The sequence below is a fragment of the Gallus gallus genome, chromosome 11 (genome assembly GCF_016699485.2).
Source record: "Gallus gallus isolate bGalGal1 chromosome 11, bGalGal1.mat.broiler.GRCg7b, whole genome shotgun sequence".
In the NCBI taxonomy this organism is placed as follows: domain Eukaryota; kingdom Metazoa; phylum Chordata; class Aves; order Galliformes; family Phasianidae; genus Gallus; species Gallus gallus.
In genome coordinates, this window is record NC_052542.1 from 1,159,733 (window position 1) to 1,186,715 (window position 26,983).

Here is a 26,983-nt window from a genome sequence, read left to right on the forward strand (position 1 = left end):
AGCAGCCCAGCTGAGGGTGTGGTGTGGATGGGAGCGGAACCTGTGACCATCCTTCACCCATCGGTCACCTCACGCCTTGCTGGCTGACCTGGTTTCTGTGTGTGTGCTCACTAAGCATGCCTCGCTTTTACATTCAGTTTGAGCTGGGTCTCCTGCCTTGGGCACCTGATCCCAACTGCTGGGAGCTTCCAGACTCACAGGGACTGATTCCTCCCATGTTACAGCTGAGGGTGTCAGACTGAGGCATAAAGAGTATCAACCATGGCTTTTCTTTTGCTTCTGTGGGGGAAAAACTAATGACCTATTCTACTCTTGTCCTCACAAGGCTTCTGGAGCAGGAAGAGCTGCAGCTAAGAGAAGGCCAGACTGCTGCTTAACGGAGCAGGACATGGAAAACGTGGGAGAGAGATCAAGGTATTCAGTGATGCTCTTATCTTGCTGCTCCCAGAGCCCAAACCTAATGGCAGCCTGAAGGACACATCTGAGGGTGCTGAGGGAAACCATTGTGAGGCTGTGGTCCATCAGCTTTGACACCCGGTGACCTGAGGACGTTTGTGACACCTGGAAGAAGACCCTGCCTGTCTTCAGGAAGGGTAAGATATGGGGAACTACAGTCAGATCACACTCAGTTTTGTTCCTGAGAGCCAGTAAGCCTGCTGTCCTGTAGTCCTGGAAAAGCCACAGATCCGGACAGGACCACCCTGGGCTGGGCATGGCTGCTGCCCTTCCTTTTCCCAAGGTGATGAGGCTCTCAGGAAGGCTTCTGGTGCAGAGCTGCCATGTGTCGTGGCTGGGCTCTGGAGGCAGCCATCCCTGCGGGGGCATTGCTTCCTGCCTTCACTTCTGTGCTTAAGGTTTGTTTCAAAAGCGCTGCAACCCACAGCACCGCTCTGGTGGTGTCTGCTGAGCCAGCGCTGGGAAACATTGGGTCTGAAGTCCTCCAGCTCTGCTCCATCCTGGAGTGCTTCCATAATGGAGACTGCCTGGAGCCTTCCCTGGGAAAGCAGAGCGCCCTCTGCATTGCTCCAAAGAGGCAATCCTGCTTTTTGGGGTGCCAGCTATGGCTGGCCGAGGGGCACTGCAGTGTGATGAGCACCAATGCCTGTCTACATCAACAGTCCCTCCAGGTGCTCAACACCAGCAGAAGGAGCTGGTTGACTCCCCCATGTTGGGAGCAGCTCTTCTCTCACTCCCCGCTCACCTCCATCCACCAAAGCAGAAATATGTTCCCAAAACCGGTCTCTCCATAGGGCAAGAGGACACCAGCGAGCCTCCAAACTTGAAGATGCTGCTCATGGCCCCCTTGGAAAGCTCAAAGATGCTCTCAGGGTCTCGCGAGTGCTGCGTGGGCTGCAGGCTCCGTCGCTCTCATCTCTCATCTCTTGCTGGCTGGGTAAATCTTGCCTGACGGGGCAGGAAGAGGCACCGAGTGCAGCGAGGGGGAGGAGGTGCTGCCGGTTGGTAACCTCAGTGCTTCCTCCCAGCACTGAGCCGGGGCTGTGCTGGAGGATGCTGCCCTGACCCTGCTGCTCGCCCCGCCATGGCCGTGTCCCCCGGGGGGATCCCTGCTGAGCTGCAAGGTAAGTGATGCTGTGCTGTGTGGGTGCCCGTTGGTGCAGGGCCTCCTCGAGCCCATGGCTGCACTGGGGCTGGCAGAGCTGCTTGGAGCTCCTCGTGGCCCGCAGCCACATCTTAGGGAGTTCTGAGCAGGTTGGCTCTCACTCGCCAAGCCCGCTTGCTGAGGATGCTGCTGAGGCCAGAAGTGTCTCCAGAAAGCCAGGCTAGAACCTCAAGGATGTGGTTCTGTGCAGCTCCCGCTGACCATCGGGGTTTGCTGGTGGTGGGGTGCCCAGGTGGGCAGGGAGGGCTGCAGGAGAGATGGTGCAATAGGGACCCGTATGCTCTGCTTTTGCCCTCCTTGGGTGCTAACCAAGATAGCAGAGCCCCCGTGGGCACACAAATAGAAACCCACCCCCACGGGATGGGTGTGCAGAGACGGGGCTGGGTGAAACCGTGCAGTGCAGGGATGCGGAAATCCAAGCAAGAACTTTGACAGAGGAGCTCTGGGTGCAGGAGCTCTGCCGGCAGCAGGGCTCAGTGTCACCACCACAGCTCTGGCTGCTTTGCATGGGAGCAGGCAGTTGTGCTTGCAGTGGTGCCATCCTCCTCTGAGCAACGGAGGCAAAGATTGCAAACACAGTGGGGTCAGCACATGTGATGACTGATGCATGTCGTGGCCAAGGGGGTTTCCAAAGGAGCGCTTGAGCAGAACTCAATCCTGGATGTCACATAGGGAGGGCAGGTCTCAGCTGGACAGGATCAGTATAGGACAGCGTGGTGCTTCATCCCACTGGTGATCAGGGATGGTTTGGTGGGGTTATGGCCCCTCTGGACGGATGCAATGGGGCTGCTGCTGTGGGTCAGGGGAGCTGGATGCCAATGGTGTGTGTGCCCGCAGTGCTGCTTCCTGGCATGGGAGGGGAGAGGATTGCTATGGGCACGCAGGGCTCAGCCATAGGGGAGTAACCCTGACACCGATCCTTACAGAGGGCATCGCCGCCTCCCTGGGGGCAAAGCAGATCCTCCTGCTCAAGAACGTGCAGCTGCAGGTGAAATCCAAGTACGACGACTTCATTTTGGTAGGTGCAGAGTCCTGTGCAGTGTCCCTTTGCGGTTAGCCTGGAACAGGGCCCAAAATCCATGTGGGGGAGACCCCCAGCACAGCACCCCGCTCTCTGCCCTGGCCCTACTGCAGACTGCGTCATTTGCATTCGGTGTTCTCCCCGCTCCCATCACTCTGATTTCCCCCTATCTAGGTGCTGACACCCTGGAGAGCCTACGTGCTGCTGGCCGCGCTGCCGGTCAGGGTGAGTTCTGGGCTCGGTCAGGAGAGCCCCTGGGCTGCAGCGTGGGGTGGGATGGGGGACATGGGGGCTGGCACGGAGCGGAGGATGGGTCCCATCCATCCACGCTGTGCTGCTCCAGCGCTCCCCTCCCGCAGGTGCACAGCAGCTTCAGCTTCCTGGAGGTGAAGGACATCACCGTGCTGGAGCCCAGCGTGGTGAGTGGCACCGCAGGGGGACCCCCGTGGCGCACACAGGGCTGGGGACAAGCATGGCTGCAGCCCCGGCAGCGGCGGCTGCTCCTGCTTGGTGGGGACAAGGTGATAAACTGTGGCTGGCTTAACCCAGGCGAGGCCAAATTTAGCCAGAGAGTGTGTTAAACCTCACTAATCCTCTTAGAGCAGGGCGGCAACGCAGCGGGGACAGAGCAGGAGGAAGAGTGGGATGCCCTCAGTGGGGCATCTCAGCCAAACACAGGGCTGTGGTCCCCATTGGCATCCAATCTTCATTTTGCTCATTAAAGCGTTGTCAGAAAGAAGCTTCCCAGCTCTACGTGGGGCTCCTGCCTGGACCTCAGCAGCAGGCTGCAGGTCTGAGCTCGGGGGGAGAGCAGAAACCCCAGCACCTGTGCTCAGCTCAGGAACACCCCAGCAGGTCCCAGCAGATCGCTGTGTCTTCCTCCTGCGGCTCAGCCAGCCTGTAATTAAATCAGGGAGAGCGTTGCCATGGGATCTGGGAGGAGCTGAAAGCTAAAAAAAGGGGCCTCAAAACCCAATTAGAGAAATTCAGGGAGGAAACCTTCATTGGAGGCTGCTTGGTGCAGCAAGAGGGCAGGGGGTGTTCTTCCAGATGAATGGCTGTGGGGCCGTGGGCACTAAACCAGCACCATCCTGCAGCTGCTGCAGGTTAAGCACTCTTCCTCCCCCTGTTTTGGGCTGCTTTTACACTGAATGTGGGGGGACCGATGCCTTCTTGTGGCACATCACACCATCTTTAACGCACTTCATCCCATCTACCCGGTGCTCTCAGTCCTACCCGGTGCAGGCAGTGGGGATGGTGAGCAGAGGCGAACGCCTGGCTGCTGTCACTGCTGTGCCTGTGGGCTCAGGGACACTGCCAGCATTCCCAGGCATCTCCCATCCTTTGGACACCCTGCAGGTTGTCATAGAAACGGATACGTCCTCGTATGCCTTCCGGCTCATGTCCTTCGATGACTTGGAGCAAGTGGTTGTCCATGTCACCATGTCACTTAAGAAGGTCTTTCCAGACTCATCCCCTGGGTAAGGCTCCTCTGCTCCTCGGGGTGGTCATGTAGGCACCCGAGGGGTTGCGTCGCCTATTTGCTCAGAAAGACCCAAAATATAGGGTGGGTCCTTGCACTGGGAGAAAGCCACTCTGAAGGAGGGCAAACGAGTGCCCTGTTCCATCATATCTGACGATACGATGGAAGATTCATCCCAATCAGATTGGGATGAACGTTTCTGATCACCATCTGGGCTTGGCACAGGGCTCATAGCTGGTGGGGATGCCCTGCCAGCCCCCAGCATGCCCTCCTCCTGCCCTTCCCCAGGACGCTGCTCAAGAACTCGCCCCCCAACCTGTACGAGAGGATCCGGATGGTCACGGACTCGATGGAGGAGATGCTGCAGAGCAACCAGGGGCCCTGTGGTAAGCACACAGCCCGTCCCATGGGGCAGCTCTCCAAAACAGGGACAGGGCACGTGGGGATGGACAGCCGGGGTGCCATCCTCCCTATCAACACAGCTGTGGACCAAGGGGGATGCTCCGTCCCCACAGAAGAGGGACAGGAGAGCCCTGCCTCCCTTCTGCTTTCTGCCCATCTCAGGGGTCCCTTGCATGTTTCCTTGGGAAGCACTGCTTCCAATGCTACCTTCCCTTTGCAGGTGGGTTTTCAGAGACCTACGCTGCCTTATGTGATTACAATGGCTTCACCTTCCGCGAGGAGATCCAGTGGGTGAGCCGCCCCACACCACAGAGCATCCCAACGTGTCACTGGGAGGGCAAGGGAATGGGATGGGATGCTCCTGGGTCCCTTGCAGGGCTGGGGACATCCCAGCAACCCCATGGAGGGCAATCCATGGGACAGCTCTGCAGGGACCCATGCAGGTCAATAGGATGCCCATGCACCCACAAGGTGGATGCCCCATCCTTGGAGACAGTTGAGGTCTGACCATGGTCAGGCCATCCCCTCATCCTAGGGCACAATGACCACTCCAAGTCCCCATTTCCACCACGGTGGTCCCTATTTCCCTCTGGCTTTTTCTGACCCATCTCCAGGACGAGGGAGCCACCAAGCAGTGGTGAAGGTTCCCATCCATTTGGGACGTGTGCCTTGAGGCTCAGGCGATATCGGTGTCTCCGGGGCACTGAAGGTGCAGGAGGTGGCACTGAGCCCTGTCTGTACGTCTGTCCCCTGAGCAGGACGTGGACAACATCTACCACGGCCAAGACTGCCGGGAGTTCAACCTGCTGGACTTCAGCCACCTGGAGAGCCGGTGAGTCCCCCCGCAGTGCCACCTCGTCCCCATCCTCACCACCCATGGCAGGGCTCACTGGTGACAGGTCACGCCTCAAAGCTTTGTGCTTCAAAAAGGACGCATCCGCAACCTCCCCTTGCTTCCTCTGAGCCCACGCAGCCAGCAGAGCCGTCCCATGGGGCACGAGGCCGGGCAGCCTTCGCTTTGAGCCCTTACACGAGCCTGGCAGCCCTGTGCGGAGGTGTGAGCTGAAGGCTCACGTCAGTCAGGCGTTTCCCCATGCAAAGCAGCCGGCTCTGCTCACAGATGCGAAGCTCTGCATGAGCCCTGCCACCTGCCCCTGCTCCTGCTCTCACGTGGATAGGAGCCACGTGCTTGGGGATGAACACGGGGGGCTGCATCGCTCTGTCACCCCACAGGGACGTGGCGCTGAGCGTGGCCGCCTTGTCCTTCAACCTGTGGTTCACAAAGCTCTCCTGCAAGGACTTCAGGCTGGTGAGTGCCCACACGGGGAGCTGGCCTGCCCTCAGGGCTGGGATCTGAGCAGTTCTGTGCCCCTGCAGAACCAGGAGATCGCCGAGCAGCTGCTCTACATGCTGAGCAAGTCGGTGAAGCTGGAGGAGCTGGTGCTGGAGAACAGTGGGCTGAGGGGGTAAGGGAAGTCCTCACCTCTGCAGTGCGGCCTGGGCACCTCGGTACAAGGACATGAAGCTGTTAGAGAGCATCCAAAGGAGGGCTGTGAGCTGGGGAGGGGTCTGAGGGCACGGTGTGTGAGGGGAGCTGATGGCTCCGGGTCTGTTTGGCACAGAGCAGAGGAGGCTGAGGAGAGGTCTCATGGTGACCTACAGCCCCGCACAGGGATTGGATGCCCCATCCCCTGCAGCCTGCCCTCAGGAGGCTCTGTTATTGACTGGAGCAAGCGATGTGGCACATCCCTGTAATTCCATGGGGTGGGTGTCCTCCTCCCCACAGTGACTTCGCTCAAAGGATGGCCCAGGCGCTCAGCAGACATCCCGAGTCCATCCTTCACACCATCAACCTCGCTGGCAACCAGCTGGAGGACAGAGGTACTCCACGGAGTGAATCCAAGCCCACGCGAGCCATGGTTTGATCCCACATCCCAGCCCTTCACCTGTCATAGAATCATAGAATGGTGTGAGCTGGAAGTGACCCTAAAAGGTCATCTGGTCCCACTCCCTGCGATGAGAAGGGACAGCCACACTCCATCAGTGCTCAGAGCCCCTCCAGCCTGACCTTGGCTGTCTGCAGGGACAGGACACCGCCACCTCTCTGGGCATCCTAGGATCCCTTTGCCCATGGTGGTGCCCACACTGCCCAACTTCTGCATGATGTGGGTGCTTCTAGCAGACATTGAGGGCTTGTTCTGCTCTCCCCAGGGATAATTGCCTTCAGCCGGCTCTTTGAGGAGAGACCCAAGGGCCTGCAGAGCCTCAACTTGGCCAGGACAATGCTCACTGCTAAAGGTATGGCCAAGCAGAACTCCTGGAGGGGCTGTGCAGACCCCTGTGAGGATGCGATGATGAGGGATGTGATGTCCTACTGCCCAAACCCATCTCTCCCTCCACCCACACAGGGATGAGCGCGCTGTGCCAGGCACTCGCAGCCAACGAAGCTATCAGCTCCTCTCTCCGGCACCTGGACCTCTCAGGGAACCCTGGCAGCCTGGCCGTGGAGGACACCAGTGTGAGCATGGGATGGGAGATGCCACCAGGAGCAAGGAGGCACCTGGGACACCGCGTCCATCGGTGCTGGGGTTGTTGGGGTGGGAAGCGTGGTCCTGGGTGAGATGCTGACCATCTCTTCTCCAGAGCTTGCAGAGCCTCCTGGGCCGGTGCAGCTCGCTCACACACCTCAGCCTGGCTGCCACTGACTGTTCCCTGGACACCGTGAGTCCCAATCCCATGCTGTGGCTTCATGGGGAAGCTTGGAGCTGGTTGTCTCCGTGGGGGTTCATCACCACTCTTTCTGTCCCGTTTTGGGGTTGTGCTCTGGCTGAGTTCTCCTTGATGCTATTCCGCAGCTCTTTGGGGCGCTGGTCCATGGGTGCTGTGCCAGTCTGGTCCACGTGGATCTCTCCAAAAACGTGTACTCACACCGGTGAGCCCCGGGCTGTGGGGTGGAGTGGGCAGCCAGTGATGGCAGACGATGCCATTCTGTGCCCTTCCTTTCCAGGAGGGTGAAAACCATCTCTCCCAGCGTCAAGCAGTTCTTCAGTCAGGCCCGTGCGCTCAGGCACATCTCCATGGCGGGGACCAAGCTGCCTCCAGATGCTGTCAGGTATGGGGTGGGATTGGAATTGGGATCTGCTGCGGGGGATGGGGGTGGATTTGGGGTGGATGTTGGTCCCGGTGGCCTCACTTGGAGTTTCTCAGGGACGCTGGATGGGGCTGCGAGGGGCAGAGCTCACAGTGCTCATGTCGGTGGGTGGCTTTGGTGACTTTTCCAGGGCTGTGCTGCAAGGGCTGGCGTACAACAGCCATATCAGCGACCTGCACCTGGATCTTAGCAGCTGCGAGGTGAGGGCGAGCACCCGTGGGTGCCATAGGTCCGTGCCCTGCCCGCTGTGGGGCCAAGTGACCGTCCCGACGGCAGCCTCTCATTCGCAGGGCTCCCCTTGTACTGACGTCTTGCTGTTTGTTCCAAGCTGAGGTCGGCAGGAGCTCAGGTCATCCAGGACCTCATCCCCGACGCCAGTGCCATCAGCGACCTGGATCTGTCTGACAACGGTGGGTTGCCCTTTCCTCACCCAGGGGAGGTTGTCCTGCCTTGGGCTGCTCCTCAACTGCTCCTACCCATCTTGTAGAAGACGGGTAGGGTCCCAGCGGGCACCTCGCCCCCGTAGCTGCACTGATATTCCAAAGGCTAATTGCCCTCCCAAGCTCTCCAGCTAACAAAGTGTATTTATGGGCTCCGTGAAGCCGTGTATCCCTCTGGCTGTCTGTGCCCACAGGCTTTGACTCCGATATGGTGACACTGGTGCTGTCCATTGGCAGAAGCAAGTCCATCCGGCACGTCTCTTTGGGAAAAAACTTTAACATCAAATCCAAGTGAGTGCAACCTGCAGCGCTTTGTCCCCAGGCTGAGGTCCCCTCTGTCACCATGCGCCCGTCTCAGGTCTCCATCCCCATCCGAGCCCTGGATTGGTTGGAAACGTCAGCCATCCCCTACCCGCCCCTTGGAAACACAGCGGGGGTCCCTGTAGGACCACATCTTCACCCAGTGTGGGCAGGAGGAAAGGGCTGGCTCTGCTGGCTGACCCGGCACCCATGGGTGCATGAATTACCTCCTGCCTCCCCCACAGGGATGGGCTGGTGGACGTCCTGCACCGCATCGTCCAGCTCACCCAGGAGGACGACTGTGTGAGTACAGTGCGTCCCAACCACCCCCCCCGTGTCCTGTCCTCAGCTTCCAAGCAACATCCATCCGGGGTGCACCCAGCACGGTGGCCGGGCTCCATCCAGCATGGGGTGGGAGCAACGATCCCTCTCCTCCACCACCATCTGAGCACATTGCTCTTCTCTTCCTCCATCCAAAGTAGATGGTCAGATGGAGAAGCGAGAGCTTCTGTTTGGAAGGTGGGAGAGGGAAGCAGGAGAGCCCGTGCCTGTCTGATCTGGTGTAACGTGGGCTGCTACGGCGGCCACCAGCCTGCATATCCCCACCACAAGACAGGGATGGTCACCCAGGTGTGCTGTGACCGTGACAGCCACATTTCCCTTCTTGTTCCCCCACCCAGCCCCTCCAGTCCCTGTCTGTGGCCGAGTCACGCCTCAAGCTGGGCACCAACGTCCTGCTGAGCGCCCTGGGCAGCAACACCAGCCTGACCACGCTGGACATCAGCGGCAATGCCATGGGGGACACCGGTGCCAAGATGTTGGCCAAGGCTCTACAGATCAATACGAAGCTCAGGTAGCAGCAAGGCCATGGAGACCTCCTGTGGTCTGCTTTGCATGCTGATGGCTATGTGATGGCTGTGGTTGGGATGCCAAAGCCACCAGAGGATGCTCCTTGTGACCACAGACCTGGCCCTGCACCGTTCCTGCCCAGCGGTCAAGAGCTGTGGCCAGATCTTTGTTTTGTACCAGCCAGCTGGGGCGGTGCTGGTGACAAATATGGTGACGCACAAAGGGCAAAAGAGCAGCTGAGTAGCAGTCCCTACATGGTGACCCTGCACCATCGTGTGCCAGCTTTTTGCTTCTGCACAGCCCAGCAGGCTGCAGCTGGGCTCATGCAGTTACTGCCCCACTCTGCTCCGTCATCCAGTTCCTAAAATGCCACTTTTGGACTAAATTCTCCATGCAGAGGGATAGCAGCTGCAAAGGAGAGGTCATGTTGCAAGACTGATGTCCTGCTTGCTAGGCAGACATGCCTCATTCCTATCCTCTTCTCAGGACCGTGGTGTGGGACAGGAACAACACCACTGCCCTTGGACTCCTGGAGGTGGCTCAGGCTTTGGAGAGGTAAGGATGGAGCAGCATGGTCTTCCCAGCCAGCTGCCACCATGCACCAGGATGTCACTGTCCCCAGGGCCTCTTGTCCCCAAAAGCATCGCGTGGGTACCGGTGGGTTGCATGCAGAGTCTGGGGGCGACGGCGCTCTGGGGCTGGCTGGGACCCAGCCTCCCTAGGACCTGCAGGGGATTTGTCCCAGCGGGCTGCCCTGCTGGGGTCCGTGCCCTCGTGGCAGTGCCCTCCACTCACCCCACCACTGCCTGGCAGGAACTACACCCTCAAGTCCATGCCCTTGCCAATGAGCGACGTGGCACAGGCATACCGGAGCAACCCCGAGAGGACAGAGGAGGCGGTGCACAAGGTGGGACAGAGGGCTGGGGTGGGGAGCAGGGCTTGGATTTGGCTGCTCGTGACCACCTGCACGCCACAGCTCCAATCCTGCTTGGCGAGGAACCAGACACGGCGCGCGCTGCCCACGCAGACCTTCCGGCTGCAGCAGGGCATCCTGACCTCCTCCTCCGAGCAGGTGAGCATCGCCCAATCCATCATCCTCCATCACTGATAACTCACAGCCTTCCTACATCCCCACCACGTCTTCCTCCGGGAGGCAATGGGGACCGGCTGGTGACACGGCTCCTCCACGCTCCAGATGGTGAATGAGATCTGCTTGAGCGTGCAGAAGCACATCGACATCCTGAGCTCCTGCCCGGGCAGGGAGATGGAGGCGGACATCCTCCGTGCTGAGGAAGCCATCAGGAATGCCAACCTGGCCGTCAGTGTGAGTCTGCGTGGGGACAGCAGGCGAGAAAGTACTTGGCCTGTGGGGTTTACGTTCGTATCGAAGTGGTTTATTGATTCATTGATGGCATAATTAACTGGCAGCCAGTGCGTATTGCTACCGTCAGCACAGCAGCTGTGTGTGAGCGAGTGCTTGCAAAAAGTGTTCAGGAAGAGCTACGAAATGTGGAACTTCCCTCTGTAACGATGCCCCAAACCCTCGCCTGCATGGAATGAGAGGATGGCTTAGGTTGGAAGGGATCTTGAAGATCATCCGGTTCCAACCTGCTGCCATGGGCAGGGTTGCCAGCCACTAGATTGAGCTGCCGAGAGCTCCATCCAGCGCATCTCCTGTCCTTGCTTTAGGGGCTGTAGGGAGATAAAGCAGGACAGCACCAATGGAAAGCCCAACAGGTCACTGGGAGTCCCCAGCCAATGCTTTTCCATGGGTCTATGCTTCCCAAGGCCAAGCAGAGCAAGGGAAGGGGCCCCATGGGATGGCTCACGGTGTCTCTCTCCTCCCCGCAGATCTTGCCCATGTTGTACGAAGCAGGGAATGCCCCGCACCAGAGCGGCAAGCTGCAGCACAAGCTGGAGTGCCTGGTGGAGGAAGCATCGCAGACCTGCGGCCGGGAAATCCAGGTGGGAACCCCTAGGGAGCTGCTGGGCTGGGGCGCTCATCCACCCAGTACAAAGGTCCAGGGACATCCCCCTGCTTACCACCCCCACCACACCCACAGCATCTCCTGGAATAAACAGGAGAAGACGGCTCCTGTTGGGATGCCCCAAACGCCCCTTTCCTCCCCAGGCCATCATGCAGGCGGTGCTGGACGCGGCGCACAACCTGTGCCCACCCATGGTGCAGAAGAGCGGGGCGAGGGACCAGCTGGTCAACGCCATGTCGGAGCGCATCCACCTCCAGGAGCACCTCAGCCTCAGCGCCGTCCTGGACCAGATGGTCACCGACGTCTTCAGCAAGCTGAAGTGGGTGTTGTGCCTTTGGTTGGCACGCTGGGGATGGGGATTGGACAAACTCCAACAACGCAATACTCCGTTCTTGGGTCCAGTTTGGGTTCGGGGTTTGGCCACGGGGTGACGTTCCTGCTGGAGCATCGTGGTGGGAGGGCTGCGGGTACCCGGCTCCATCTCGCCTTGCTGCATGGGGCCCTGTGGGCGTCCCTGACACACCTGTCCTTGCTCCCAGCGAGATCAAGCTGTCCATCACCGCTGCCGTGGCTGACTGCATCGTGGATGCCGTACTGGGAGATCTGATGGCTGCCCAGTGCAAGCTGGTGAGTGTCCACGTGGCCCCATGGGGAGGTGTGGCACGGGGGGCTCTGAGCTTGCACTGCTCAGCACGATGAGGTGGCCCAGCATGGATTTGCTGTCCGTAAAGCAAGATGATCCCCACCAGGCTGCCAGTCCTCCAGGGTCATCTTCTCCCAGCGTGGCTGCAGCAGGGTTAAGGTCTCACGGCTCCTCCACACCCCATGGAGAAGCGTGCTGGGTGCGAGGATGGACCCAGCACCTGGGCCAGGAGCACCCGAGCTCTGCAGCCGGCTAATCAGCCCTAAATCCCCCGCAAATCCCAGCTGCAGGCAGGGAGCAGAGCAGCACGGCGCGCTTCAGCCACGGGGATAATTTAAGCGCTTCCTAATGGTTTTAGGCAGAGAGCCTCCCCACGCATGGGCCGGATCTCCTGGAGCCTGCTGAGGACGATGCCGCCGCACCGGCACGGGGCAGGAACCCCTCGGAGCTCACCGAGAGAGGCTTTGCAACGGAGGAGGTAGGGCTCCGTCCCCCTCGCGGTGACCCCGCTGCTGCATGACGGTGCCCACAGGCTTTTATCCGCCTTATGGGATGATGCCAGGCTTAGAGTCACTGCCTCCACGGGCTCGGGCAGCCTGCGGCACCTGGGGCACATCCCGGCCGTGTCCCATGTTGCTCCCGTCCCTCCTGGCACCCATAGCATGTAGGTGACGCGGGGTCTGGCAGCTTGGCCATGCGGAGGGGTTATTTGGGTTCCAGGGATGAGCTGGGCCAACATAAAGGGTGCAGCCCTGGGGGCAGAGGTGGCAGAGTCCCGTCATCCCAGCAAAGTGCTGGATGATCCGTGGTGATGGATGAGCCGTGGTGGCGATGGGTGATCCATGAACGATGGATGATCTGTGATGATGCTCAGAGGGCTGGAGCACCTCTCCTGTGAGGAAAGGCTGAGGGGTTGGGCTTGTTTAGCTTGGAGGAGAGAAGGCTCTGGGGAGGCCTCGCTGCAGCCTTCCTGTACTTGAGGGGAGCTTACAAGCAGGAGGGGATCCAATCTTCTACGGGGCTGATAGTGATAGAACGAGGGAAAATGGCTTTAAACTAACAGAGGGGAGATGTAGGTTAGGTGTCAGGAAGAAATCCTTCCCGACTCAGAGGGCGGTGAGGCGCTGGCGCTGCTGCCAGAGCTGTGGGTGCCCATCCCTGGAGGTGCCCCAAGACATGGATGGGCACTGGGCAGCCCGAGCTGGGGGTGGGGGCAGCCAGCCCTCCCCAGCAGGGAGTTGGAGCTCAATGGGCTTTAAAAGTCCCTTCCAACATCAGACATTTGATGACTGACTCTGTGATGAACATCACGGCGATGGAACACATCTCCCCAAACCAGGCATCCCCCATGGCCTCCTTGGCCGTCCCCACACCGCTGGTGGCTGCAAACCGCTCCAGGCTCCCTCCTCCCTTCTCTCCTTGCAGTACAAGATGGCTCTACGGAGGAAAAACAAACACTTCAGGAGCATTCGGCCCACGCTGACTGTGAGAAGTAAGGGCGCAGTGCGGAGGGCTCACACCATTAACTCGGGGTGCCGTGGTGCTGCAATGCTCGGCTGGCTCAGCGTGGGAGGACGCCCTGAGCTCCCTCCCAGGGATGCTGGCAGGGGTGGGAGGCTCGAGGACGTCTCAGGAGGTCTCCATTTGGGTCACAGCCGGGGGGCTTTGCGTGGAGGTTGGGGTCGCCCATGGGCGGGTGCTGCGGGGTGCTGGGCTGTGCTGGGCAGCCGGTTGTACCCCACAAAATCTGCCACGCGTGGGCGGGCTGGGGGCAGCTGGAGCACGGCAGGACGTTGGCCAGGGGGTGCTGGAGAAGGAGTGCGGCCTTTGGGTGGCGTTGTGTGCCGGGGGCTGTGGTGCCTGCCGGAGACCCCGGTAGCGCCTTGCACGCACGTGGACCCCACGGCATCCCAGATAAAGCCGTGTTGAGCGCAACCAGAGAGCGCTGGGACAGCGCACGGGAGGGAGGCAGTCCCAAAGCGATCCCGCTGCCTGCAGCCCAGCCCTCTCCCCCAGCCCCTAACCCGGCATTAGGGGAAACGTCGGGATCTGGCAGCCGCCGCCGCCTGCTCCGTGGGCACCGCCGCAAGGGTCCCCGAGCATCCCTCCCCCCGCATCCCTGGGGGACCGCGCAGCGCCGCCGGCGTGGCAGCAGGATCCATCCCCGCTGCGCCGCACAGCTGACGCGCAATCCCTCCCCGCCGTCAGCAGCGCCGCGGCCGCGCGTTCCCCCCTCCCCACCGGTGGGCTTCTCGCCCTTCGCCAGGTCTCTCGGAGCTGGAGCTGCCGGCCGCCGGGAAGGCTCGTCCTGCTCCCGCAAAGGATGCCGAGCCCTCCGCCGGCGCCCATCCCGGCACGCCGCCCGCCCAAGCCCTCATGGACCTGCCGACCGCCGGGGAGAGGCTGGAGCACTGCACCAAAGCCAGGCCCAGGCCCAACCGCCGGCACAAGCAGCCGCCCAGCAAGCCCACCGTAAGCAGCGCCGCCGAGCGCCGGGGGGGGGGAGGGGGGTGCTCGCCGGGTTTTGTTATCGTGATGATTATTTTCTCCTATCGTGCTGATGGAGGGACGGGGGATGCGTCTGCTTTATTGCCCTGTGCGTGACGTGCCGGAGCTCGGAGGACGGGTCGGGGGCTCGGGCGCTCACCCCTTGTTTATGAAGCGGTGATGCAGAGCTGCGGGAGCCGGGGAGAAGACAGGGAAAAAGCCCGGGGCTGCGGCTCCCTCCGTCCTGCTCCTCTGAACGTTCTCTCGTGGCTCACCAACGAGCAGCACAGCGCAGCCCTGTGCGGGGCCGGTGCTGGGGCTCGGCTCCGCCGACCCCAAAGGCTGTGCTGTGCTGGGGAGGTGCAGCCTGCCGCGGTCCCCTTCTCCTCCAGCTGGGCTTGAAGCACAACGCAACTTTTGGGTGCTCTGGGGAGAGGCTGTCAGCCATCCGGGTGCTGCCCCGGCAGCAACGTCACCGTCTGGTGGGTGTTGTGGCACCCGAGAGGAACAGGGAAGGGGTTTTTCCACCCATGGGGCAGCGGGTGGAAGCGGGGCTGGACCCCAGTGGCACCAGCTTGTGCCCTCAGCACTGAGATGCAGCAGTGCCTGGACACCCACCAGAAACCACCTGGCCGTGGCCGCTGGTGTCAGAGGGGGCACGAATCCAGCTGCAGTGTAAAGGTGTTAGGGGCTGAGGCCGTTGGTGGGGAAGTGCCTTCTTCTGGTCGAGAAATGCCACCCATGCTGTGCCACGTGCTGGGGCCGGACCTTCCTCCACGGACCAATTTGCTGCCCTGGCACGGAGCTGGTGACCTCATCTGCAGGGTCTCACCCAGCAGCAGCTCCATCCTTGCTACAGGCAGGGATGTCCCTTTCTTGGGACGTGCACCCTTGCCAAAGGCTGCTTCTCCGTGGGTCTGGGGTCAGAGACCTCACCAGGCTCTGGGAGGGCTCGGAGCTGGGATGCAGCCTGGCCACAGCGCAGTGGGGCTTTCTGATGGGGGGTGCCAGCACCTATCCCGCAGCAGCGCCCAGAGAGCCTCCTTAGGAGCTGGTGGCTCCACAAGGGGTAGATGTGGCACTGAGGGATGTGGGGGGGGATGGGTTGGGGTTGGACTTGATGATCTTAGCGGTCTTTTCCAACCTTAACGATTCTATGACCTTGGTGCCTTGGGGTTTTTGGCTGATGTCGGGGCTCAAAGCCCCCACCTGTGGCTGAAGGCGGTGCTTGCCTGCAGGTGCAGCCTGTGGCCCATGAGAACAGCGAGGACAGGAGCATCACCCGCGTGGATGAGGGCCTGGAGGACTTCTTCACCAAGAGGCTCATCGCCGAGGAGCTGCCGTAAGCCGTGGGGGTGGCTGCAGCCCTCAGCTGGGTCCCAGCACACATCCATCCCTGTGCGCGGTGCCCTTGCAGACCATGTCGTGCTCTGGGCTGTGTTCACCCGCTGCGCCGGCTGAGGGTGCTGAAGAGGTGCCGGGGAGATGGCACAGCACGCTGCAGGCACCCCGTGGGGCAGAGCTCACATCCCCCGGGGGTGTTTCCATCCACAGGCAGAGGGGTTGGGGAAGGGCTGTGGTGGTGGCGTGTGGAGGTGGTGACGGTGGTGGCACCTGGCGAGAATGGCTGCCTTTGCCAGAGCGAGCCCAGGTCTCGGATTCATCGTTTAGGGGGCTATGAGGGCAAACGCAGCCCTGTGCTGACCTTCCCTATGCTTCTTCCAGCAGCCCCACAGTGCTGGAGAGCGGCCCAGGCTCGGCCCCTCTGGCGTCCTCCAGCTCCCGCACCCTCAAGAAGAAAATCGGGAACTTTTTTGCTTTCAAGAAGCCCAAATCCAGCCGGAGCTCCCGGTGCGAGAAGGAGCCCGAGGGCGGTGCGGCGGCCCCCAGGAGCAGGCGGTCGATGCTCAGTGACATTTTACGGGCTCCCAGCAAGGCGGGCGAGCCGGGCAAAGCTCTGAGCAAATCTGAGGAGGGGGCGCTCAGCGCTGAGCCCGAGCACAGCCAGACCCCCGAGGCTGCCCGCAGGATCAGGCCCAAGTACTCGAGGGAGGGCAAATCCCAGTCCCTCATCCTGCTGCCTGGGGAGGATGAGGAGGCACTGGGGGTCAGGCAGGACAAGGTAAGCATCGCTCCAGCCGGGTCCCAAAACGTCCCCTTGGATGGCTGTCGCTGAGCCAGGTGCTGTTGCCATCATGAGTGGTGGTGGTGGCGGGGCATCAGATGAGCCTTTCGTTGCACCTGGTGCTGTGCCCGCTAAGGGGGGGGGGGGAGGGTGGGATAGGGTGGGGGCGTGAGGACCCTTGAGCAGTACCCGGTGCCCCTGGCACCCCCAATAGACCCGTGCACCTCTTGTCCTGCCACCGTCTTGCTGCCCTACAGAAGAGGCACCTGGAGAAGAGCGATGGGGAGCTGCCCAACTCCTTCGAGCAGCGCGTCCACGTCATGCTGCACCGCATGGGTGTCACCAAGGGCCTGGTCACCGAGAGCAAGAAGCAGCAGGTGAGGCAGGAGCTTCCTCTGGGCAGAGCCTGCACCCACACGGGTGGGGGAGGTGGTGGCCCCATGGGGCAGATGACACAGAGCAGTGCTGTCGCTGCCTGCGGCCACCGTCCTGTCACTCCACCCCCTACAATGGGGACCATCCCTTGGGCTCCTGTGCACTGCATTGGACTGTACATCCCTCCCATACCCTCTATCTGTCACTGTCTTTCTTTTTCATTGCAGAGCAAGGACAGTGAGATCAAGAAGGCTGGTTCAGATGGTGAGGGGCCACCTTCTATCCCTGGGGGCCACCCTGAGAGCCCTCACATGTGTGCCGTGGGTTGGCCATGGGTTGATGAGCTCCGCGCCCTGAAGCCATTGGCCTGTATTTGCAGGGGACATCGTGGACAGCTCTGCGGACTCCCCCCCGTCCCTGAAGGCTCGCACGCACTCCGTGTCCACAGGTAGGTGGGCCAGCAGTGGGAAAGGGCAGGGTGAGGACGCCCAACCCGAGAGCCATCGCCCCGTGGTGGACCCCCATCCATTGGGGTCACGGGGCTGTGCGCGCCCACGCTCTGCCCCACAGATGCATCCCTCCGGGGTCCATCGGAGCCCAGCCCGGCCTGGAAGGCGCTGGGGCGGCAGCTGAACGCCGAGCTGACGGGGCTGGGCCGTGAGCAGCTCCGGCGTTGCTCAGCCGGCCCCGAGCAGAGCGGGCAGCCGGCGTGCCGCGAGGCCTGGAGCAGCAGCCTGCCGAGGCAGGGCAGGAGCCACACCGGGGAGCCGACCGCCGGCACCGCGCTGCCCCCATCGCCCTGCTCTGCTGCTGAAGGTACCCGAAGCACCACCGGCCCTCGGTGGCCGCCGTGGTGTTCCCCTCAGCCTCTGCTTTGTCCTCTGACGCCGTCTCCCGTTGCAGACAACCGCCTGACGCCGCGGCTGGCCGTGCTCGGGGCCCGCCGGGCTGTCTCGGTCCACGAGGAGCAGCTCAGGGAGCCAGAGTGCCTGGCGGAGTTGGGAAGTGAGTGGGAAACGCGGCCTTCGTGCCTCACGCCTCCCGCTGTCCCCACGCCTTAACGCGCTTGTGTCCCCCCAGCTGCCACGATCCCCCTCCGTCTGCGGCGGTCGCCTGTGCTGAAACGGAGACCGGAGGCGAGCAGTGAGCCGAGGCCGGCGGCGGAGGCGGGAGGTGAGGAGCAAGGCAGGCACTGAGCTCCCTGCGCCGAGCCAAGGCTGCGCTCAGCACGGCCTTTGTGGTTTTGCAGGCACCGCGGCGCAGGACCGGCTGCAGGCTGCGCTGGATGAGGCACAGACAGCAGCCGGTGTGTTGCACGGGGAGCGGCCGCCAGCCGCAGCACAGACTGTTGTGTATGCACAAGACTCAGCCGTAGACCAAAGAAGCCCTGTGCCGGGCCTGGGGGAGCCAGCCCTGGGACAGTGAGCCCTGCATGCCGCCGCACTGTTCCCAATAAAACCCTGCAAGCGAGCGCACGGTGATGGGGTGATTAGCAATGGGGATGTAAGGCCGCTCTGTGCCCTGCTCCCCGCATCCAGGCAGCCTCGCCATCTCCAGAAGGAAGCATCGGCGCAGAGGGACTGGGGCTGTCGGGCTGGACTCCAGTGGGGCGCAGAGCTGCAGCCCCGGAGCCCCCATGAAGGGCGGAGGAGCAACGAGCACCATCCCCATCCCTGGACCATCGGCACAGGCTGCTGTGCTGCAGGTGGTGGCAGGCGGCGCTGGCACGGTTAGGACACCTCCTGCCCCTCCAGCACCCGCGGATCTCGCAGCATGACCTCCAACCATCACCTTTCCAACCACTGCCCCGCTGCTCCCAGCCGCCACCAGCATCACCCCACACCCCACGTGGCTTTCTCCTGTGGCAACCGCGAGCAGATCACCTCCCCTCCACCTCTGGACCAAATGCATTCCCTGCACCGATGTTTACGACACAGAAGCAAGATGCTTGGTTGGTTTTTGGTTTTTTTTTTGGTTGTCCCCTCCCACGCCCCACCCTGCCTTTTTTTTTTTAATACAAGAGCTGTGTATTTAAAAAATATGACTTTTAATTTTAACAACATCAACCTTGCTGGCTATTTTGTAAGAAAGAGTGTGGAACTCGATGAAACCAAGTCAATAAATGTCCAAACGCTGCGCTGGCTTCAGGAAGGGGATCAGGTTCCAGGGCCTGGTGCCCACATCTGCCATCGCTGCTGCCCACGCTACAGTGGGAACGGGTCCCCTCCTTGCAGGCCGTTTGCTCCAGGCTGCAATGGAAAGGCCACGGGTGCAGCACAGCGCTGAGGTGAGAATGAGCCCAGCTCGTGCACTGCAGCATCCCCAGACAGGTGGCATCCTCCCTCTTAAAACCGAGGGTGCTGGCCTCCACCAGGTCATGGCCCCGGCGCTGTCACTGCCAGGGTCCCCGACGCCTGGCCAGCCACCACCCAGCAGCCCCAGAGGGACGTGCAGCTTTAAAGGAAGGTTGCTGAACGGGCTGAAGAAAGGAGATGAGCACACTCGAGCTCCACGTGGTCTCATCTCAACACTCCGTATCCCTTTCTGTGACAATCCAGCTCGCCCACATCATCATCGCCTTGGAGAGCCTGCAAAACCAAAACGCGAGCTGCGATGAGATGTGAACCCAACTGGGAGGACGCAAAGGTGCCCAGGTAGGCCCACGGTGGGGCTGCTGCTCCCAGAGGGGCAAGGCAGAGCTCGGGACCCGGCAGGGACAGGGGGAGCCACTGCAGCTGGACTGCAAAGGGTGCCAGAGCAGATGGCCGTGCCCAGAGAACCGAGGGCTGGGAGAAGGCAGAGCGCATCGAGTCCATCGCTGCACTGACCTGATGGACTGTATTTGCTTGCAGAGCTCAGGGCTGGGCGGCTCGTATTTGTAGCGGGGTGGATTCTCATTCACATACTGTGGAAGTGAAGGGGACAGTGAGCCTGGTGCTGGAGCACGGCTGGCCAGCCACAAAACAAGACCACAATCCCATGACATGTCCTGAGACCGCGATACATCTGCAGCAGCTCTTACCTCCCTCCCTCGTTTCCTGCCCTCCCCATCTCATTTCACCTGGAGACTGGGAAAAGCATTCAGCAGGGGCTGCTTCCCACCCAGCTCCTTGCTGAGCACAGCTGCACCTTCACCCAGAGTCGCAAGTCCTCCCTGCACCCTGCATACAGCAGCTCTGCTCTGCCTTTCCAGGAGCCAGGAAGGCCTGGCTCAGCATGCCTGCTTTCCAGTGCCCATCCCCAGCAGAGCCAGGTGCCTTACAGACATGCAGAAGGGTCTGCAGGAGGCACACGGGGAGCGTGGGGACACAGAAACCCTCAATGAGTGCCATTTGGGTCCCACAGGATCCCACCAGCTGCTTGGTCTTTACCGGCTGCAGCTCTCTGTGCCGCTCCAGGCGGTAGCTGGGACTTGTCAATGAGGATGCCTGCTCTTCTTCCTCTTTCTCTTCCTCATCCAGCTCCTTCTCCTCCTCTTCATCTACCTCGGGTTCCTCTTCATCCGGTTCCAACCCCTCCTCTTCGTCCAGCTCCTCCTCAACGGATTCTTCTTCACACTGTGGCCCTATCTCCCTTCTGCTCTTCTTTGCTCTCTGTGGGCTCATGAACTTCAGATTCCTGCCCACTTCTCTCCCCTTGCCCTTAGAGGGACGCTGGGGAGGCTTTCTGTGCTGCGGTCCACCGTGGGACTGACACGGGTGAGGAACAGCCTGACCACCTCCCACCACCAGCTTCCTCTTGGCCCCCACAGCCCTTCCGGTCTTCCTTGGGGATTCTCCTCCCCTGTCTCTGGCATCACCCAGGTGATGCTTATGCATATACAGAGGGAAAGCTGTGCCACTGGAGTCCGCCTGCTCCTGGTGAGGTGCCCGTTCAGCATGGGATGCCAAGTGGCTGCTGGGCAGGACAGGAAAAACTGGAGAGACTGATGACACATTGGCCTGAGAGTCCTCTGGCCCCAGGGGGACTCGAGCAGCACAAGGGGCAGAGCAGGCCGCCTCTGCAGTTGATGTTGCCTGGGTCATGTCAGCGTTCACAGGGCTGATGCTGCAATACGAGGCGAGCAGTGAGGGAGATGAAGTCTGCACTGAGTCATCCTGCAGCAAGGCCTGGGGAGAGTCATGGCTACAAGGTTCCAACAAGTCAGGGGTGTTGCTGTCGGCAGCCACCTCCTGCTGGGCCTCTTGAGCACGTGGAGAGCTACACAGATGGGACTTCTCTGTTAGAAGAGGAAAAAAAGCAGAGTCACATTGAGCAAGGGGCACTCCGCAGGTGGTAACACATGGGAGCAGGAGCTGTGCCGGTACGTGAGGCGGGGCAGGTGAGCATCAGAGCAGGCATGGGGAAATGGCACCCTGGGGACATCAGATCAGCACAGCACTACTTTTTGACCAGGGCAATTAAGCCAGCATCGAGGAGGAGCTGCGTGTCCATGCAGAGAGGAGTGGGGATGTCTGCTCCCAGCAAAACGTGTGTTCCACACAGCATGGAGACTCACCTTCTGAAGAGGACAGGGTCAAGGACATGGGGGGCAGCCTGTTCCAAGGGTTGTCCAGCGATGCCTCTGAGTCCTCTGACAATGCTGTTGACTCTGCAGCTGCAACAACCACGATCAGGAAGTGATTGGGTTGAACTGCAGGACCAAGAATGCTGCTGTCTATTCCTAGCCCTGCAACAGCTAAAAAGAGCGATGAACTGCACAGACAGCACTCAAGGGGGAGCTCTGAAACCCTTTTAGCACACAAATGTGGAGTGATGGCTCAGCCAGACTCCTTCTAAGGCCTCATTCAGGCAGTGGAGATGCAGAGAGCAGGCAGGCTGGAGGAAGGCCTTCCTCTGCACCCTTTTCCTTTCTCTTGCAGGGCTAGCAGGGGGCCTGGCCTCTCGCTGCTGAAGCAGACGCAGTCAGCCACACTGGGGCACATAAACAGCAGCTGCCACCGCCTGCACCCTGCATGCTAAGAGGTGAGAAACCTCACAGAAGCTATTCATAGACTGTGACCGGATAATGTGGTCCCCATGAGGGACTCGCAGGTGTGTGCTGTCTCTTGGTGTCTGGAGCACAGCCTGCACTGCCCAGGGCAAGCTGAAGGTGTGAAATTGCCCCCTGCTCACTCAATGCCAGAAGTACTTGCTCCTAGAGACCTGGCTCTGCTGGTCATGTCCTTCACTTAATGCAAAGAGAAAACAGGTTGAGCAGAAGCAGACTTCAGATGAAAATACTAAGGGGTTGGATGGGATGTGTATGTCCCACTACTTACACCTGGCCCGGGGTACGACACTCTGATCGCCTGGCACTGTCATTTCGTAGCCAGTCTTCTCAGGAGATGCTCCGCAGGTAACTGAAATGAAAGTGGCACTGCTGGTCACACCCCAGCACACTGCTCAGCCTTCAAAGGAAGCCTTCTCCACTTTCTAAAGGGATCCCAGGCAGCTGACAGGACTTTTGGCATCTCAGCAGTGTGGGGATTGAGACACCAGGAGAAGGAATGTACCAACCAGGCTTGTGACCTACAAAGCTCTTAGGGTGCTCTGCAGTCTAGGGGCCGCAGCTTTCAAAATTCCACCTTCTAGGTGTCTGTGTGTTGTGCTCAGACCGTAACCAGGAAAAAGTCTCTGATTTCAAGATGCTTGGGCACTGAACTGCTGACCTGCATACCCTCCAAACGATGCCACAGCACTGACCTGCCTGGGAAGCATTGCAGTCAACCACTGCGTCCTCAGCAGGGATCACCAGGATGTTGGCTGGGACTATGAAGATGTCTTCATCTGGCTGAAACGAGAAACATTACTTGTTTTTTTTGCTGTGTGGTCCCTCTCAAGCTGCAGGAGCTCACTCACAGGTGAGCACAGCCCTGCTTCCCAGCAAACCTCTGCTTCTGCCCGCTGCTCTTCCCTTTCCTCCTCCAAGCCCTCCAAGCAGGGCCCCCACCACGAGCTGCCACAGCCCTGCCCCAGGTGGTCACACAGGGATGGCTCTGCACCAGGCACTACTCAATGCTTGGACTGACCTCTTTCTGGAGCTCTGCCTCCCACCGGGTCACAGGAAGCCTGTCTGCCTCCTTTGAGGGTGTCTCTTTGGGCACCTGCAAATCCAAGCACTCCTCGGCGTTTTCCTTCAAGACCTCAAGCTGGTCCTGTGCTATCACTTCTAATAGCTGAGAGAGGGATGGCTCTGGAGCAAGAACACATGTATGTTAGTGGAGAAGATACCTCAGTTCAGGCAGTGCTTTTACTTTCTGTTGCATGACAGAAGCCTGTGGAAAGATGCAAAACTGCATTTCCTCTGCAACCAGAAATAATCTTTCCTTTTCTCCCCAGCCACACAGGTCTTCACAACCCTTACCTGAGCTAGGAGTGGTCCCCATAGAGAGATTCCTCCTGCAATGACCAAGGAGAAAGCCAGTGTCAGAGCTGGGTGGGCTCCTGGGTCAGCGGGATCACACCCATGGAAGTGAGCAGCTTTGCACTCTCTGCTCAGCTCTGTCACATCCCAGGGCAGAGTCCCACACATTCACATTGCCATCAAACACATACCAGCCCCTGCCAGCTCACATGAAAAACATTCAGTGCCTGCACCCTCGCACTGTGGTGTCTGCACGTATCCCCTGGCAATCACCAGCCCCATACTTACATCCAGAGCTCCTTTATCTTCTGTAGCACAGAGGGCTCCTGGTTCCTAGAACAAAAGAGAAGCCAATTGCTGATGGGGCACTCCCTCCCATGCACGCATTCCTTCAGAGTTTGTGACACAAATCTCTCTCTTTCAGTAAGGACAATGTTCTCTAACACAACCAGGGCACAGCAGCACATCTCTTAGCTCGTTACTGGCAGTGCATGCTTCTGTGCCAACAGCTCCTGGCTTCAGCACTACATGGCAAACGCTCTTCTCAGCTCCAGGGCAATGGTCAAGCCCCACAGACCAGCACCCCCAGCCCCAGTCTGCACCCTGGCACGTACACATTTGATGAATCCATCCTCTGCCTCTCCATGGGCAGCACGACGAAGCGCTGGGCGGTGAGATAAAACTCGCAGTCCTCCTGTTGGGGCAAAGAGAGTCCATGTGGTATGGGCAAGCAGTCACAGCTCTGCTCCCTCCCACTTCAGCACTGGTGAGCAGCGCCCCCCCAGCCCCGCTGACAACCTCAAAAGGGGCAGCCTGACCTCCCCTGCAGCAGGTTTTGCACCTTCTGCATCAGCTGTTAGCTTTTCAGCAGGGCTATAAGCAAGGCTAAGTCAGCCTGAGGCCATGGGGAAATGCCTGAATTTGAGCAAGGGGAGGGCAAGGAGCTCTCTGCCATGGGCTGAGGTCCACGCAGGACTCCTGCAGGCACAGAGCTGGCAGCTCCAGAACAGCAAGAGGAAGCAGTCAGGTGGCTGAGGCCGCTGCAGACCCCAAGGGAGATGTACCACATCTCCAGGGAGGGCTCAGGCCATCCCCTGTGCTGTCAAGTCTTCTTCACTGCCACACAGCTTACCAGGACCTGAGCACTGAAGGGCCGTGGAGAAGAAAGGCCAGCCTCCATCCACCCCCAACTCCATCATGCAGCTCTGAGAGCAGCTCAAAGCACGCAGGGAGCAAGGCAAGCGCAGAGAGCAAGTTAATTCCATTCAATGGAGCACTTACCAGCTTGGCTTCCTCCCGGAAACACAATGTGTACTTCTGCAGGGTGATCAGTCTACAGATAAGGCTGGAAAGCATGAGCTGCATGTGGGCACTAGAAAAAGAACAGAGCAGGACCATCTGGGAGAGAGGAAGAATGAAGTCAGACCGCCCACACCCACCGTGGGGCTCCCCTTACAGCTACGCAACACAGGGGCACAACGGAACACTTCTCAGTGTGAGCATCAGGGACTGAGCTGCTGAGAGCTGCTTTATATCCTCCCTCTGATACCAGCAATTGCTCCAGCTCGAAAACAGGGCTCACGTCCAAATGGGGAAACCAAGACAGGCTGCCAGCACCAACAGAGCCCAAGGAACCACGGTTAAGACGTCTGCCATCAACCCCTGCACATCCCAGCCAGCCACAGCTGCAGCACCGAGTGCCCGCGTTCCAGCCTAGCAGCAGCACCTCCTTCACACCGATTTCCCACCCCGTTATTGATTTAGCTTAACGCAACCTGAAACAAGGCCAGGCGGGAGCCCCACTAGCAGCTTTGCAGAGCTGCAGTCCCAGCCACAGCCGAGCCACGATGGAACCCACTTTTCTTCTGCCTGCAGAGCTTCTGCTGTAATGACCACTCGGATGTAGTGGGAGCCGTCTGAGACTTGCAGGACAGCATCTTGCTGCGCTTCGCCTTGGCCAGGAGCACTCGAGCCACTCAAAACCTACAGAGCAGGCAATGAAAAAAGCAGAATGAACATCACCCAGAGAACGGCCAGTCATCAAAGGCAGCACAGCACGCCCCAGGATCCACTCGGTCACCAGCCCGGCCTGAAGAGACCTCCCAGCAGGGAGTGGGGACTGGGCCAAAAAGCGGCCCAGCAGCCGTCTTTCGGCACCCTGCTCCTGTAAGGAGGCACCCCTCCCACACAGTGTGCATAACGTGGCTCTGGGCAGCCTGGTCTGCTGGTTGGTGACCCTGCACACAGCGGGGGGGTTGAAACGAGATGATCACTGTGGTCCTTTTCAACCCAGGCCGTTCCATGATGATCACAACCGACTGCCCTGCCTGCAGATCTCACACTCAGCACCTCACAGCACCTTCACCCTCCCTCTCCAAATCACACCGCCACACCACACGGGGGTCCGTGACACATCGGAGGGCACCAGGGGCTCCTTCCAGCCCCTTTAGGTATTGAAGGCCGCTTTGGGGTCTGCTTTGGATGCAGCCCCCGCCACAGCCGGATTCCTGTGCCGTGAGGGCACAGCGCCAGCCTCCAGCCCCCACAGCCCCCATAGCCCCCACAGCCCCCATAGCCACCACAGCCTCCACAGCCCCCACAGCCCCCACAGCCTCCACAGCCACCACAGCCCCCCCAGCCCCCGCTCCTGACGGCAGTGCCCCACACGGTACCCACCCGCAGCACCTGCCCCGTCAGCCACTTCTTGCCCTCCGCCTGCTCGTGGTTCACCAGCAGGCCGACGATCCACGGCTGCAGGACGTAGACGCCGGGAGAGGAGAGATTCCTACCGCCGTACAGCAACCTGCGCGGGGCGACAGGAAGGGCCGCGTTCTGAGAGACAAAGGCCGGCAGGGCAGCCCGGCTCCCGCTCCCGCTCCCGCCGCCGCCGCCGCCGCCTCACCCGCCCTCGGCCGCCCGCTCCGCCGCTCCCGCCCCGCCGGGACTGCAGGCCGCCGCCATGGCCCGGGAAGGGGAAGCGCAGCCGGGCGGCCGCATCCGGGGCGGAGCGGAGCGGAGCGGCCTCGTGGGCCTCAGGGCGGGAGATGGGGCGAGGAGAGCGGTGGTCAAACGCAGCCGAGTTTATTGGGAGCAGCGCGCTCGGTGCTCTGCGAATGCCCGTTTGCAGCAGCGTCCCCGGCGCCCCTGCAGTGCGCCGTTTCCTCGTGCCGTGCCGCAGTCGCGCTGCTCCGTGCCGGCTGCTGGCAGCCCGCGGGGCCGCGCTTGTGCTGCTCGTACACGAGTGGGGCCTCCGATGGGAGCCCCTGGGGGCAGCACGCCTGGCCCCGGCCTCCTGTCTTCTCTGGAAGACAGCCGGATTTGGGTCCATCTCGTGGCCCCAGCAGCACTGGAACGGAGCGAGGGTTGCTGGGAGCACCCCGAGACGGGGCGGCTGCGGTGTGCGGGGTGGGAGTGCTGTCCTTGCATTGCTGGAGCTCGTGGCTGGTGTGAGGGCCGGCCTATGGGAAGAGGCCCCATCCGGAGGGGTTTCCGAGAAGTTCTGGAAGGTTCCCAGGTTTTCCAGCCAGAAGGGCTCTCACCTCTCCGGGCTGTTGTGCACATGGAGGCCAATGAGCGGTGCTGCACACAGCCCGCCTTTGCCTATGCAGTCCCTCGGGGACCCAAAAGGGAAGGGGGGAGGAGACGCCTCCGTGCAGGGACAGAGGTGCAAAAGCACGAGGCCCAGGTTTTGGTAGGTCGGAGAAGAGGGAGGTATGAAGAGCAGCAACCAAACCGCAGCCTAGCGCCTGCAC

General features: G+C 60.6%; 2 protein-coding genes across 7 annotated transcripts; one reads left to right on the forward strand and one right to left on the reverse strand.

The window, feature by feature from the left end:
- Nucleotides 1-1,482: 1,482 nt before the first annotated feature.
- RLTPR (RGD motif, leucine rich repeats, tropomodulin domain and proline-rich containing) lies at nt 1,483-18,947 on the forward strand. Of its 3 annotated transcripts, none has more exons than XM_414033.8 (40): nt 1,483-1,580; nt 2,548-2,639; nt 2,817-2,867; nt 3,002-3,061; nt 4,002-4,123; nt 4,414-4,511; nt 4,748-4,818; nt 5,286-5,359; nt 5,761-5,836; nt 5,905-5,993; nt 6,314-6,408; nt 6,739-6,825; nt 6,936-7,045; nt 7,171-7,248; nt 7,383-7,459; nt 7,535-7,639; nt 7,809-7,878; nt 8,007-8,088; nt 8,313-8,409; nt 8,664-8,721; nt 9,099-9,271; nt 9,754-9,822; nt 10,081-10,174; nt 10,244-10,339; nt 10,463-10,591; nt 11,119-11,232; nt 11,399-11,574; nt 11,795-11,882; nt 12,257-12,376; nt 13,324-13,390; nt 14,165-14,370; nt 15,624-15,727; nt 16,111-16,507; nt 16,768-16,887; nt 17,113-17,149; nt 17,265-17,333; nt 17,456-17,701; nt 17,789-17,890; nt 17,966-18,058; nt 18,135-18,947. In XM_414033.8, the coding sequence occupies exons 1-40, from the start codon at nt 1,541-1,543 to the stop codon at nt 18,308-18,310; spliced, it is 4,308 nt and encodes a 1,435-aa protein (XP_414033.5). In that variant the 5' UTR covers nt 1,483-1,540; the 3' UTR covers nt 18,311-18,947. The 3 variants fall into 3 exon arrangements, with proteins under 3 accessions (XP_414033.5, XP_015134657.2, XP_015134656.2); XM_015279171.4 differs by having other exon boundaries at nt 17,966-18,028; XM_015279170.4 differs by having other exon boundaries at nt 16,114-16,507.
- Nucleotides 18,912-26,220, reverse strand: ACD (adrenocortical dysplasia homolog). 4 transcript variants are annotated; one of them, XM_015279183.4, is made up of 14 exons: nt 26,134-26,220; nt 25,908-26,034; nt 25,090-25,214; nt 24,513-24,603; nt 23,846-23,925; nt 23,520-23,564; nt 23,232-23,266; nt 22,897-23,060; nt 22,571-22,658; nt 22,147-22,227; nt 21,384-21,482; nt 20,257-21,104; nt 19,714-19,790; nt 18,912-19,473 (listed from the first exon to the last, which is right to left on the reverse strand). In XM_015279183.4, exons 1-14 carry the CDS (start codon nt 26,190-26,192, stop codon nt 19,410-19,412), a joined length of 1,983 nt encoding a protein of 660 aa, XP_015134669.3. In that variant the 5' UTR covers nt 26,193-26,220; the 3' UTR covers nt 18,912-19,409. The 4 variants fall into 4 exon arrangements, with proteins under 4 accessions (XP_015134669.3, XP_015134668.3, XP_046755542.1 ...); XM_015279182.4 differs by having other exon boundaries at nt 21,384-21,563; XM_046899586.1 differs by having other exon boundaries at nt 21,384-21,563; nt 25,007-25,214.
- Between the last annotated feature and the right edge of the window lie 763 nt (nt 26,221-26,983).

Excerpts from the sequence above, each read along its gene's own strand:
- RLTPR (XM_414033.8), top strand. The coding sequence starts at position 1,541 with ATGGCCGTGTCCCCCGGGGGGATCCCTGCTGAGCTGCAAG. Across the intron at positions 2,868-3,001 it reads TGGCCGCGCTGCCGGTCAGG|GTGCACAGCAGCTTCAGCTT; the intron begins GTGAGTTCTGGG and ends CCCCTCCCGCAG. Across the intron at positions 6,409-6,738 it reads CAACCAGCTGGAGGACAGAG|GGATAATTGCCTTCAGCCGG; the intron begins GTACTCCACGGA and ends TGCTCTCCCCAG.
- ACD (XM_015279182.4), bottom strand. The coding sequence starts at position 26,192 with ATGGCGGCGGCCTGCAGTCCCGGCGGGGCGGGAGCGGCGGAGCGGGCG. Across the intron at positions 23,926-24,512 it reads TCCGGGAGGAAGCCAAGCTG|GAGGACTGCGAGTTTTATCT; the intron begins GTAAGTGCTCCA and ends TTGCCCCAACAG. Across the intron at positions 23,565-23,845 it reads AGGATGGATTCATCAAATGT|GAACCAGGAGCCCTCTGTGC; the intron begins GTACGTGCCAGG and ends CTTTTGTTCTAG.